General features: G+C 49.4%; 1 protein-coding gene across 2 annotated transcripts; it reads right to left on the reverse strand.

The window, feature by feature from the left end:
* Positions 1–2,782: 2,782 nt before the first annotated feature.
* Positions 2,783–8,244, reverse strand: LOC123053385 (auxin response factor 9). Of its 2 annotated transcripts, none has more exons than XM_044476854.1 (14): positions 7,732–8,244; positions 6,783–6,898; positions 6,587–6,682; positions 6,410–6,466; positions 6,086–6,238; positions 5,922–6,006; positions 5,601–5,691; positions 5,317–5,481; positions 4,839–4,958; positions 4,670–4,754; positions 4,373–4,541; positions 3,786–4,171; positions 3,501–3,691; positions 2,783–3,418 (listed from the first exon to the last, which is right to left on the reverse strand). In XM_044476854.1, the coding sequence occupies exons 1-14, from the start codon at positions 7,766–7,768 to the stop codon at positions 3,253–3,255; spliced, it is 1,917 nt and encodes a 638-aa protein (XP_044332789.1). In that variant the 5' UTR covers positions 7,769–8,244; the 3' UTR covers positions 2,783–3,252. The 2 variants fall into 2 exon arrangements, with proteins under 2 accessions (XP_044332789.1, XP_044332788.1); XM_044476853.1 differs by having other exon boundaries at positions 3,786–4,219.
* Positions 8,245–14,795: the final 6,551 nt, after the last annotated feature.

The following is a 14,795-nucleotide window of genomic DNA, read 5'->3' on the forward strand; positions in this document are numbered from 1 at the left end:
GCGCGGCGACGCCCCCCCTTTCCGTCACGCGTACACACGGCCGCCCAGCCCTGGCCGGTATAAAGCAACGCCTTCCCCTCGCTTGTGGCCACACCCCGCCCACAGCCGCCGAGCTCTGCCTCTCTCTCCCCGTGCGCAGCCGCCGCTGACGCTCCTCCCCTCTCTCGTGCCCAGCCGCGACGATGGGCGAGCGGTTCCCTGACGATGGGGCGGCGGCCAACGGCTTCGGCCGCCGCTCGTTGCACGAGTGGGAAGCCCACTTGTTGTTCGAGGCCACCATCCCGGCGCCTCCCGACATGCGCGCGCTGGGGCGGTGGAGGCTCAGCGTCGATGGCGTCCCCATCTCGCCGCTGCCCGACGTCACCATTCGCGCCGACTACTTCGCCGACGAGGTCGACCGCATGCGGGCGTTGCTGACGGAGGAGCAGCGGGCCCTCCCGCAGTACGCCGCCGGCAACCACGAGGCGTGGGCGGCGTACTTCCAGCACCGGCAGGCGCAGCAGCTGGCCTCCACCAACAACGCGCCGGTGGTCTGGGGGACCAAGAACAGCGAGGGCCGTCGCCTGTGGTGGGGCGCTCCCGGCCGCACGCTCCACGCCGTTCTCGGGCACCTCGAGGGCGACAACGACCCGCCGTTGACGTACCCTGCCGCCCCGATCCGGAGCGGCGACCAATGGTTGCCGAGGAGGACGGCGTCCTCTTCTTCCTCCTCCCGCTCCTCCTCACACTCCTCTGGGTCGCCGACGCTGTTCAGCGTCAAGGTCGAGCCCGCGGAGACGCCGCTCGGCCGACGCACCCGCAGCGCCGACATCGTCATCAACGAGGGCAGGCGCGCCTCCTCCTCGGCTCCGCCCCGCTTCGTCAAGCCGAAGACAGAGCTAGGGCTCGCCGCCGCCGTGAAGATGGAGCCCGGGCTCGCCTCCGTGAAGACAGAGCCGGGGCTCGCCGCCGTGAAGACGGAGCCGGAGCTCTCCGACGCGGCGGCCTTGAAGTGGGTGCGCGAAGACTGGGCGCGGACGGAGCTGGAGCGCTAGTGCCGTGCCCTAGAGCAGATCGCCGCTCGGCGCCGTGGCTGGGACGAGGGAGGCGTCGTCGTTCTCGACGACGATAGCGACGACGACGCGCCGCCACCGGTCCGCCGGGGCAACCTCGGGCAGGGTTCCGGTAGGGGCGGCCGCGTGAAGGAGGAGAAGGACGATGACGACAATGGCGATGGCGGTGACGATGGCGACTTCGCCGTGCTTAGCGCCTTCTTCGGCATGTAGTTGCGGCCTTTTTTTAAGTATTTCACTTTGCTATGTAAAAAATTATTTAAGTCGCCTAAGTAATGTCATGTTTGCCGAATTTTAGCCGAATTTGTGTCCCGTTCGCCGAATTTTAGGCTAATTCCTTCTAAAAAAAAAATTAAAGTCGCCTTCTAGGGGTGACCCTGAGGCCGGCTTCTAGGAACCCGACAGCCCCCACGCTAATTTTTAGCGCCGGTTCGGCCCCAAGCGGCGATTTTAGGATCCCCTGAGGGGCCAACGGCTGGAGATGCTCTAAGGACGTGATATAGCTCGCGAGGAATCTACACCAAGCCTCGATGAGGACCGGTGATTTGTGGTGAGCAACCTCATTTCCGGCATACCAGATTCGCTACATAACCATCAAGGACGACGGCCTCTGAACGTCAAAGGCCCTCTTTGGTTCGGCTGTGGATTTTTAAAAGCAGCTGTGAAAAATCTGCTGTGGAAAAACAGCTGTGGAAAATCTGATGTGAAAAAGATGTAGGTCATTTGGCAAACCAGATGATACAGCTTTTTCAGATTTTGGCCCGCAGCAGAATCAGATTTTGGAAAGCACGTCCTGGGCTGCTTCCGCTTTTGGTTCAGATTTTGGCAGAGGATTTCTGGAACCAGATTCTGCTGGGTTCGCCCTGTGGTTCAGATTCTGCTTCGCGGCGGCGGAATCCGTCGATAAAAGCTGAACCAAACAGGGCCAAAGAGTTTGTCCAACAGGCTTAAAATCTAATCAGGCTCGGCCTACTCCCTGGTTTCTTGGTGAGCTTACTAGAGAACCACCCAAGTCTCATACACTGCTTTTCTTATTAGAGAACAGCCAAGCATTTCTTATTAGAGAACAGTCAAGCAGTACATGAATCATGCGCACCCAAACAACCACACAGCCACAAAGAGGATCGGCCCGCAACAAGCTACTCCCACTGATCCATATTAATTGTCATTAATTTAGTAGAGGATCCGAGGGAGCACTAAAGGACTAATTGGATTGAAGAAATTTGAAAACGTAGAAATAGGGAAAAGTAGGAGTGGGATGTCATGTACCGTGAAATCCCACTAGAACTGAAAATACCTTCGGATGATACACAGATGACGAACATAGAAAATTTCAAGTATTGACGAGAGAGGGTAAAGAGAGGGGCAAAGAGCATTGGACTTCTAAAAAATGGTAAAATATGGTTTGAGCTCATGTTAAGAAGATTCATATGAAATGGGGAAGCATAGGAAAGGATTCCATAGTAACTTTGGTATCGCGAGCCTATGATCCAAATGGCTTTCATAGGAGAAAAATCCTTAAATTTCAAATCCTCCAAACTTCCTACGACCCAAACGAGGCCCTCCATGGAAGAGACATTTCCTGCCTTCCCCTGGTGGCCTCAAGTATGGTTTAAAGGCAGGCTCCAGTTGGGGGCGATCATATGCCGACATACCTCACACTGGACCTCAGGAAACGAAAGGCACAGATGCCCAATCTCTAAAAGAACAAAAAGGCACACAGATGCCAAAGACCATAAAACACAACTTTACTTCTTAGATATATACAGATGGCTTCCACGAGGGAGAAAGGTATACACGATACAGAAACATACTAACCACCGCCACCACTAGCGAAAAGGTTGCTGCTGCTAAAAGTAACAATTGCTGAATTGCATCAATTCGTACAGGTACCCAAAAGATCAATATATACATACGCCTATTTACTACTGTAGCAAGCAACGAAGGCAAAGTCTACGGCAATATGCATACTGCGGCTCACCGCCAGTTCTCGCATAAAACAACTGGCGACTAAACGTCACGAAATGCCAGAATGCCTCTTTGCTGACACAGGACCAAACCCACCACAGCAACGCACACAATGTCTTTTGTCCGTGAAGCAATCATAGCTCTCCTGAGTAGAGCGGATGATCATGGGCAATTTCCCCGAATGATCAAAGGAAGAAAGAGCGTAATTAGAGCAAAGTTAGCAACTTAGCATTCAGCAATCTGCATTGGCAAACGAGGCTGGATAGTCTGAGCCACTCTGCGGAGTGACCGATTCATGTGATGAGTTCACACGGCTGAGCTTGGTGGCCTTTGGTGCCAATTGCTTGGCCTCCTCATATGTATAAATGTAAATTCTTTTCGCCATGTTGCAAAACTCGCTGCAACAACATGAATTAGAGTGGAATTAGGACTTGGATATAGGAAAACTGCATCCATTCAGACAGTGATAAGGGTACTTACTCCCAAGGATCGTCCCCAACAAGCATCATATCATCCTCTTCATCGGCATAAACAACCTGCCATTTCTTGAGTGTGGAACATAGCTCCCCCTGTATATCAAACATCTCCTCCAACTTGCAGTGAAGATCAACATACCCATATAGCTTTGTCAAGTCCACTGCTCTTCCAACTGCCATTCCCGTCATAATTACCTAGAGGAGGAATCATAATGAGGATCAGTACTTAATTACCCTGAACGCTACAAGAATTGAAAATTGAGCATCTTCAAAATGTGACAACTATCACCTTTGTGCAGCTTCTAACTTGGCGACTTTGGGTCTCAAGAAGAGCACGCTCACTGCTTGCTGCTTGGGCACCAGAGTTGTTGATATTGGATGGCTGCGAGAGCTCGCCAGAGTCCACGTCCACAGATGCAGCCGTTTGGTCATAACCATCACCTGAGACAGTTAGCACGGGTTGTGTTTCGTCCACAGCAGATCTTATCTCAATTCCAAATAATCTGCACCCACCAGCAGCTGGTTCAAGCTTTCTTTCAACAGTGACTTTGTTAGTACTTCCAGCATAAGAGTCTTCTCTTGATTCTCTTGCTGGCCAGTAGAACTGATTGAATGCAACGTTTGATGATGATGAGAAGCGTGAATTAGTAAATAACCCTCGAGCCTGTTGTGGTTCTGAAAATGAGAGGGTTTGGCTTGGTTCAGCTGGGGACTTCCATAGTCCTGATACAAATAGCACCAGCTTAGATATGTAAAACTCAAGGATAATGGACTAGACTACAGAAAAATATGATATTCATGACTGAGAGCTGAGCATTGCATCCATAAACCACATATATTAATCGTAACAGGCGCTAAGGAGTTCATATATCTTGCCAAATTTCGGAGCAAGTTCTGGAACCACAGAAGGTGAAGCTGGAAGTCGGGGACGCTTATTTCTCAGTGGAGGTTGAGGGGGTTGTGGATTAGCTGCATCCAGTGGCTCCAATTCCCATGGTGAAACTCTATCTGGACGAAGAATGGATGAAGGCTCATCCCATTGGACCTGGCAATAATTACAGGAAAGAATCAGATATGAGAAAGCAAACATGGAAACATGATAATGCACCACTAAAAGCACTCCAGAGAAACTGTAGTTCTAGTTGAACCCTCAAAAATACAGAATCTTAGTACCTTCAGAGATTTCCAATCAGAATCTGCCCATAGAGATGTTGACACCATCGGCGTGCTCCCAATACCAATTATTGTTCCACTGAACCTGTAACCAGGGAAATGTTTGTCATATCCACCTAGATGGTTGGAACAAAGCCAACATCTCTTGTCAAAAGCAACCCCAGGTTACCTTCTTTCAAGAGCTTCATCGCCTTCAAATTTCATCTTAAATCTCATTCCAACGGAAATGTTCTGCTTCTTCGCTTCAAGGTACTTGTTAACACTCACCACAAACTCAGATTGACTTGTTCTGGAAACAAAGTCAGAGAGGCCCGGTAAGCCTTATACATCAGATTGTATGGATAAAAAAAATCACCAATTGTTAATACTCATTACGACAACCATGATGCCATCCCAGTTAAGCAAGCAAAAGAAACATTAGTTGGGTGAATTCTCGGACGTAAATGCATAACAGGTATAATAGACCAAATGAGCAAGAGTTGTATCACACCTAAGCAGAATGTACAACATACATAAGAAATTGCCATAGCAATCAAGTAAAAACTGCGAAAAAATCTTTATTATCTTGCATTACTGCTTGGTTGCCAGAAATAACCATTACCATGCAGCAACGGGCATAACAAAGACGAAAACTGGTTGAACCTTACCTGGGTTTATAGAAAACAGAAAAGAGGGTCCCAGTGGAGATTGCATGGGAGGCTGTTGCAAGGACTCCAAGATGCATGCTGTGGCTTGATATCACAGATGATGGCATGTTATTTACTTGCCTCATATGCCTCCTTACTCCGACCCGCAACTCACCATTTTCACCTCTGCAAATGATACAAATATTACTTATTACTATTCACCAGAATTAAGCCGAGACAGGAGAGAGGTGAAAATGCATAAAAACTGCCTCCACGTGACAGGATTACAGTATTGTGTTGTGTACCTCAGAAAGATAAATGCATCACCAGCAACCAATCTTTTTGAGCTAACAAAGACACTCCAGCCAGTTGTAAGTAGATGTCGCCTAGGTTGTCCTGAAACACAAAACACCGGAAGGCATGAGATAGAACCAGACAGAGGGAGAGAGAGAGTTCACACATAGTCATGAAGTAATGAATCAGTATATGCTGCATGTTTCTGCAGTGGTAAGAGTTCAGCATTCAATTGTGACATGAAGTGCTACACCGAAACAATTAAACAATAAGAACACAGCGACGAGAAGCTTAAAGGGGCTTCAAGCTGAATGCTCAAATTGTAAACTCACCCCGAAATATGTGACGAAAATGCCAGTCAGTTCCATGGAGATCTTTGGCTACCAGTTCTTGACATGGTGGATTCTGAGACATGTCCTGTGAAGCAACCCTACCATTCAATAAGCCAGAAATAGTGTAGACATCAACTGGAGTAAAAAACGCTTTCAATGCTAACCAGCGGAGGAAGACACTCTTCAGCATGTCTCCTAAGAACAGAGAAACCACCATGGGTACTCGTATCCGAAGCTGTCAGTGTCTTGCAAAAGGAATGTATGGTGCCTTTTTCTAGTTCTTGCGGCTCAGGACCCAAGCTTGTGAGCTCACCTTGCTAATTAAGGGGGTTCAAATGGGGAAATTAATGAATGTACATGTAAACAGGGACATGAAACTGAACTAACAAAGTACTGTACACTGCAACATGAAAAGGGCATAAGATTGTACATTGGAAAGTAATATGAGCCATTTGCATGTTAGCAATGGTTAAAACAGGAAGACTCACATTAGCCTCTGGTTGCAGCATAATTTGAGCGTAAACTTCATCTGAATCAGCTTCCGTCTGCATTACAGAGTTCAGCCGGTTAGCAAAGAATAACATTTCTAGCTGCATACCTAGACCAACCATTTCCCAGACACTCCAAGCAAAGAGGTTACAGCAGACAGATAAAAACACACTGACCCGGAGCTCTACGTTGACCACGCTGCATAGGATTTTGGATGGTAGGTTGAACATCGGCAGGTACTGGTCAAGCTGCTGGTTTGTAGACGCCTCAAGCTATACAGTAAATCATGATCAGTTTAAGAAGAACATTATATGTAGCAAGAAGAATTGATCAAATGAGACAGGCAGAAAAGATATATAAACCGGTGAGTACCTGTTCCATATGACCCTGGGGAAAGTAATAGACTCGTTCGCCTTGTCTGGGTACTGTGATCAGCGGACCGGCACAAGCATGCCATAGCTCCCGGAATAGTGCGTCGCTACAGATTCCTACATGGAAGCAATTGATTTACAATATTAGGTGATCAGAGCTTTAGAACAGAAACATCAGAGGCCAAGATACATGGTACGACACTATTTGCTTTCTAAATTTCCCGTTGTCGAAATTTAATCATTTATCATGAATTTTCCTAATCATAATTAGAAAGTTCAAGCACAAAACTCTACCCAACTGAAGTGTCCGTTGGTCCTATTTATCATTAGCGCATCAATAAAATACTGCCATGTGCTGAAGTTGCCACCATACGGATTCAACATAAATCAAGCATATTAACAAAAATAGAAAATACTAAGTCACAAGAATATCCATACTTTTTCGATTGACTGGATCACGCGTCGGAAGAAGAAAAAAAGGGAGTGCATCACAATTCACGTCACTCCATAAAGTGAATCGCAATTCACATCACAGGCATCGGTACGAGAGAGCAACCCATCACTCCATAAGGTGCGGTACTAAATACTTACTAGAGAAAATTGCGCAAACATCGTGATTGCTTTGAATAGAGGGCGATTTACTCGGATCAACAAGAGCGATTGCAACCAAATACTGGAAACAAAATGGACAGGCTGGCATACAATTATGTTTACTAATCGGCATCGACTCAAGTTACATGAAGCTCCGCTAATTTTTCTGCACAAGCAGTCAACTAGCCGAGTCCACTGACTTAATCAACTACCGCCTCAGACCCTCAGTCTGGGGGCGAAGCCTAACTTAGTAACTTACCATGAGAGAGAAACCAGACCAACTTTTTACCAAAGCAGTTCCCCCAAAGGCAAAAATTGCATAGACGGAAACTGCGACTACAGAGGGCGGCAAATCGAACCTGGGGCACCGGCCGCGGAAGGATTCGCCATCGCCATCGCCGCAGCCACGTTTGCGGAGCCAAACGGCAAGAGAATTCTCTGTGAGCTACGAAACCGAGAGCTCCTCCCGATGTGCTAGCCTCGACGCTGCGGCCGGCTCCGCTCCATGGATCTGCCTCGACGGCCGGGCCTCCGGGAATCGAGGAATTCCCGCGAATTGGGCGGCCGTGGACGGGGGATGAAGCCGGGGGGCGGCAGCGCGGTCGGATCCGGGTCACGTGGGGGGCTGCTCTCGGGGAAGGGGATCGGGGCGGCGTGGGAGCCGGGGAGGAGGAGGTGGCGTGTAGCGTGTGTGGTGAGGAGGAGGGAGGAGGAGGAGGAGGGTGAGGTGTGTGTTGGCTTGGGATTTGGATGCTCGTGACTGAGTCGACTGGTCTGCTGGGCTGGGTTTTGACAGCGAGCGGCGGTCGCGGTCGCGGTCGAAGGAGGAGGAGAGGGGAGGGGAGGGGGGAGCTGCACGAGGCCGAGGAGGCAGAGTGGGCGGGGAGACAGGCGGATCGGATGGATCACGGGCGGATGGGCGCGCTGTACGGGTACGGGTGCGGGTGGGTTGGGTCGGTCGGCGGTGGGTCTGGGCGGATAAGATTTGCATTCGCATTTGGGTGCCCGTGCTTTTCGTGTTTTGACCCTTTTTCAAACAAAATCAGGATCTTAACCCTCGTTCGAAAATATTTTGGGATCTGATTTTTTTGCCTACCGCCAGGGGGCCTGGCGGTAGGATCATATAGCCTACCGCCGAGACCTGCGGCGGTAGCAAACTTGTCCACATCAGCAACGATAACGGCCTCCGTGCCCCCTCCGTCACACCCTACCGCTGCTCCACCCGGCGGTAGGATGTCTGAACCTACTGCCGGAGTCTCTGGCGGTAGGGTGTGGGCATATACAAACCGCGGGCCGGCCGCCCCCACCCCCTTCTCCCCCCCACCCAGCCGCCCCCTACCACGAAGAACAGAGTAGTTGCTCCAACTCGCCCTCTCTCATCCCCTACACTCTCCCCTCCGATCTTTTTCGTTTCTTGACGGATTTTGCGGACCGAGATGGCCCCGAAGAAAAAAAAGTAAGCTCTTTCAATCCCTCCAATAAGTTTTAACAAACACCTTTCGATTCGTCGCATTATTCGATTCAAATCACTCCTATTTAAAAAAAATTAACCCTAGGATTGATTTAGGTTGATTCTAGATGTTATATTGTGTTAGATATGAACTATATTGAATAGTTGGTATGGTTGTGTTAAGATGAACCCTAGTTCATAATTGATTTGAATGTTTTTTTATATGATGGATGATGCATGTTCCTATGCTATGATGCAAGTATTGGATGTAGTGTATGATGAATATTGGAGATGCATATTTGATATATTTGTTATATGTAGTGTATGAATCCTCAAGATGAACCCTAGTTCATTTTTTTGTTTTGTAACAAAAAATGAAATCATGCGTGTTGGATGTTGTTAGAGAAATATGTGTTATGATGCATTGGAACCATGGTGATTGCATCTTCATAAAAGTATTTTATTATGTATTGTATTTAGTTCATGTTCATAATAATCTTGATATATGATTATTCAAAGATTGAACTCATAGGTTCTGTTGGATGTGATTAATTTTTTGTATGCATCGATATGTTTCGTAGTTAATGTTGAACCCTAGTTCATGTTGAAAAATCTTTTGATATGCTTATGCAATTCTTTTAGGAGGCCACCTCTTGCGGACGACATCGGCACGAAGTACAAAATGCTTGACCCTAGGTTCAACAAGCGTCACCGTGCCCGTTTCATTGAGAATGGAGTGGTAATTACCATTTTAAACCAAATCTTTCGAATTGATGAAAACAAGTTGCTAACTATTATGTCCATGCTAATTATGCTTTGGTTATTGATTTTCACAGATGTTGCCGCCATTGCGGATGAGGGCTCACAAGACGACGGTTAAGATGGAGTACGAGGATCGGTACACATTGTTCTTCAGGAGAGCCCAACTATTGGGTTTCGTCCTGCAGTTCAAGCGTAAGCCGCCGACGCTCGTTCACTCAGCTCTCACGGCTTTGATCGACCGGTGGCGGCCAGAGACGTACATCTTTCATCTTCCATGCGGGGGAGATGACCGTGACCCTCGAGGATTGGGCGATGATTACGGCACTACCGCTCGAGGGTCGTGCTCTCACAGGAAGAGTGGAGAGGGCGAACTGGCACGAGAGGGTTGTCAGCCTCATCGGCGACTGCCCCCCTCCCCCGCTAAGAGCAACCGGACTTCCGGCATACCGCTGTCATGGCTCCTCGAGCACCGGAGCAAGTGCCCGGAAGATGCCGAGCCCCGGGTGGTGGAGCAGTACGCCAGGGCCTACCTGTGGTACATTCTCACGGAGGTAGTGTTTCCGGACTTCTCCGGGAACTCTGCCCTATGGATGTATCTCGGCTTCCTAAAGGACTGGGATGCGGGGTACAGCTGGGGGGGCCGCCGGACTCGCCTACCTATACCGTTCGGTAAGTGAATATCACTTTCTTTCAAATATCAGACGTGTGCTACTTTACATTTTGACATCTTATCATCTGAACATGGTTTGTAGCTTGACGACGCGACCCAGAGAGCGGAAGTCACGTCCGGTATGTGTGGATGTGTATGGGGCCTCTCCATTTGGATGCGGGAGCGAATCCTGGTGGGCCGTCCGGAGAAGCTGCGCTCGCGTGCATGGACGGACTATGGCCAAGATGACGAAGATGATCGGAACCCGACCGTCGCATACGCTTGGGACGTGGTGCGTGTCTACACGGGCGAATCGAAGGCCTTATACAAGGTCTTCAGCAACGAGCTTGATGCTCTCACGCCTTTCCAGGTATAAGAACTACATTTTCACTTGAGCTTACCATTGTTTCGATAACACTTTCACTTGAGCCTAACATTGTTTGGTTATAGGTTACTTGGCGGCCATATAGTGATGATCGAGAGTGGGGGTTCGAGCTGAACAACATGTGCAAGCAGGACCGGCTTCTCTTCCGGTGCATCGTGCCCATGATTTGTGTCTATGCCGTGGAGTACCACTTGCCATAGCGCGTTGCCGCACAATTTGGTAAGGCGCAACACACACCACCAACCGGCCACGATACCGGTGACTACGACCTACACCTGTGAGTACCACAAGCCATCCTCATCGATTCTAAGTTCTTGTTTTGATGCTTTACATTCATAAAAGAAGGGTGTTTTACATTCTTTCTTATGCATTGCAGTATGAGCAGGCAGAAGAATCAATCAATCACGGATTGGGAAGCCGAACATGCGAGATACGTGAAGGAATGAAACGAGTGGAAAGGACGCAAAGACACGGAGAGGAGAGTGATTGACTGGGACGAGTACGAGGATCACATGCTATGGTACGATGATGGCATCAAGCATCGTCTGCGTCTGAGGCCCCAGTGGACGACAGCAGATGCCGAAGACCTGTTCGATGACGCCTCAGAGAATGAAGCCTACAACGAGAGCATCAAACAGCTTCAAGGCGGGTTTAGGGAGTACGGACCCCTCATGAACAGAGTGGTATGTTGATTTTACCTCTTTTGAACCGACGGTTGGATGAAATCAGCTTTTCGTGCTATTGACTCATTTTATTACTTTGCAGTCTTCGGAGCTGAACAAAAGTATTTTTCATGCCTCTGATGCGCTTAGTGCTGTCCCTGGGACTCGAGCTAGTGAGAACAAGTTGAGGGAAACGGTGAAGGTAATACGGAGTTCATTTTTGTTATCATTGGACATTCGAGAAGTTCATATTGTTTCGTTATCATTGCAGAAATACGTCAACAAAGCACGGCGGCTTGTGGGCCTGCTTGGGTGCGCTACAAACACCGAGGATGTTTTTCCTCCTGCACCGATGCGTAGCCTCGCTTCATCGAGCCATGCAGCCTCGTCGTCTAGGGCGGTTCAAGATGACGAGGAGGAGAGCGACGACGATGATGATGCAGAGGAAGATGAAGAAGAGGGCGCAGAAGAAGAACATGGTGAGGAAGAGGAGGAGGACGATGAGGAGGAGGAGGAGTACGATGATGACGATGGACCTCTAACAACTCAGCCAACCCAGCGTGAGAAGAGGAATGTGCCGAAGAAGGATTGGAAGAGTCCATCCCCGTTTCAGAAAGCACGTCCTACGGCCCGCAAGAAGACGGCGGCCGAGAAGCGATCCAAGGATAACGAGGACCGAAAGTCGAAGAGGGGAAGGAAGGACTGAAGTTGCTGCCGTGTCGTTGAACTAAAAACTTGCATATTTGCTTCGTGAACCATATGAATTTGCTCGTGAAACTGTTTCGTTAATTTGCTATGTATAACTTATTTGCTATGTATCGAACCTACCTTATTTATAGATTTGCTATGTATCGAACCTACCTTATTTATAGATTTGTGGTGTGCGCATCATATATCATACATTGTGTGCTTCATATGTCATACATATGTTGTTTAAATGTTGTATGCCAAAAATTAAAGACAAAAGAAGTTAGAAGGTGCAAAAAATGCACACTGGGCCACCCTACCGCCACACACACCGGCGGTAGGTCTGTACATCCTACCGCCATCAGACCCGGCGGTAGGGTGCCTCCCCCCACGCCCCCTTCTGTGACCAAAAAATCGAGCAGCGCAGCGGTAGGGTTGCACACCCTACCGCCAGGGCGCTTGGCGGTAGAATCCTACCGCCGCACCCTATGGCGGTAGGGTTTGGGCATTTATAAACCCAACCGCCCGCCCACCCCACCCCAACCCCTAATCCTCACCCACCCAGCCGCCTTCTTCTTCCTCTCGCCCATTTTCTCATCTCCTCCACTTCCCCACTCCGATCTTCTTCGTTGATTCACGGATTTTGCGGACGAGATGGCTACGGAAAGAGGAAGGTAAGCTCCTCCAATCCCCCAATTAGTTTGAGTCAAATCAATCCGCTTTCTTATAGCCATATGAGGAACCCTCTCTAGTTGATATGATGAACCCTAGAACCTAGATGATTGCAATGTGATGAACCTAGTTGATGAACCCTAGAACCTAGATGATTGCAATGTGATGAACCTAGTTGATGAACCCTAGGTTTAGTCTTTCTTATAGCCATATGAGGAACCCTCTCTAGGTTATATGATGAACCCTAGAACCTAGATGAACCCTAGAACCTAGATGAACCCTAGGTTTAGTCTTTCTTATAGCCATATGTGATGATTTATTGTGTGCATATTGTAGATATTTGTTTTGCCATATATCTCCATTGATTTAGGTGGAATCTACCTATATCTGATGAATGCTTGCATTAGAACAAATATTGATGTTTAATTAACTTTATCCAATCAATGCTTATATAAGGAAAATGGCGCCACCACCACCACTTGATGAGGATGATGACTATGAAGACCCACTTGAGGAAGCCATCTGTGCTCAAAGAGTGAGGCTGAGCGATCAGGAGGTGTGCAGCCTATGGGACAACTTTCTGCCACGTGCTGACTTGGTCGGGGTGCCATTCGTGACCCGTCTGACAAGTACCATGATCGATCGACATGTCATGGTATGTTATTAGTGTAGAATCCAAGGAACTGTTAATAGTTTAGATAATCCATATTTATTAATTGATATGTTTTTCTTATTCAGAAATTGCCAAAGAGCCTATCTGAGAGTTGTGGCATCGAGGCTGATGAAGAAGACTATGCTGGAATACGCCTTACCGCAAGGGGCCCCGTCACTACTTGTGCGTACGGCGTGGACACGGACGGTCGCATACACTTAAGCTCGGTTGGGTGGAAGAGCTTCCTCGTTGACAAGAATCTTCTGTAACACCCCGGATGTAACTTTCCATATTTGTAACTCCAACTCTTGCCATTTTCGGCTATGTGTTATGATTTTTCCCTTCGTGGTCGGGTTTTGTTCTTCGTTTTGCATTTTGTTCATGTCATGCATCTCATATCATGTCATCAGGTGCATTGCAATTGCATACGTGTTCGTCTCATGCATCCGAGCATTTTCCCCGTTGTCCGTTTTGCAATCCGGCACTCCCACCTCCTCCGGCGCACCCCTCTTGTTTCTTTTCGTGAACGGGTGTTAAACGTTCTTGGAATGGACCGAGGTTTGTCAAGTGGCCTTGGTATACCATCGGTAGACCACCTGTCAAGTTTCGTGCCATTTGGAGGTCGTTTGATGCTCCAACGGTTAACCGGGTAACCGCAAAGTCCTTTTGTGTGTTGCAGCAAAACCCCCCCTCCAAACAGCCCAAAACGCAGCAAACTCACTTCCATGCCCTAGGTCGTTCGATCACGATCGTGTGGGCGAAAACCGCACTCCATTTGGAGTCTCCTAACTCCCTCTAGCTATATATATGCATCCCTTCCGAAATACATTCGCAGTCCAAACCCTAACCCGCTCCTCCGCGCCACTGGACGTGTCCGCCCGGGGCCGGACACATCGCCGCCGCCGCCCCAGCCACTCAGAGGGCGACACGTGTCGCCTCCGTACGCCGCGCCGCCGCGGCCCGGGAAGCCCGCGTTTGGCCCTCGCCGGGCCCGTCTTCCTCGCCGCGAGCCCACAACGCCCCGCCGCCCGTAGCCCGCGCCCCAGCGCCGCCGCCTCCGCGTCGTCGCCGCCGGCGCCACGCCCCCGCGCCCTCCGCCGCCGTCGTCGTCCGCCCGCCGCCTCGCCGCCGGCGCCACGCCGCTGCGCCTCCCCGTCCGGCGCCTCCTCCCCGAGCGCCGCCCTCTCCCTCCTCCCTCTCCCTCCGGTCGAGCTCCGGCCAGCAAGGACTCCGGGGAGCCCGCTGCCCCGGCGAACTGCTCCAGATCTGGATCCAGTCAACGCCGAGGTTGACTTCTCCTCCCCGAAAATCTCTAAGTCCTGTGATTTTTACAAGATATGCCCCTGTTCATCGCATCATAACTCTCTGCATATAGCTTCATTTCGTGCGTGTAATATATCGAAATGTTCGTCTCGTGATGCTCTTCATTTTGTTACATTGCACCATGTTCATTTGAGTCCATCTAGATTCCCAAATCTCTGGTGCAAGAGTGCTAGTTGCTGTT

This window comes from Triticum aestivum, chromosome 2D, assembly GCF_018294505.1.
Source record: "Triticum aestivum cultivar Chinese Spring chromosome 2D, IWGSC CS RefSeq v2.1, whole genome shotgun sequence".
Lineage (NCBI taxonomy): Eukaryota > Viridiplantae > Streptophyta > Magnoliopsida > Poales > Poaceae > Triticum > Triticum aestivum.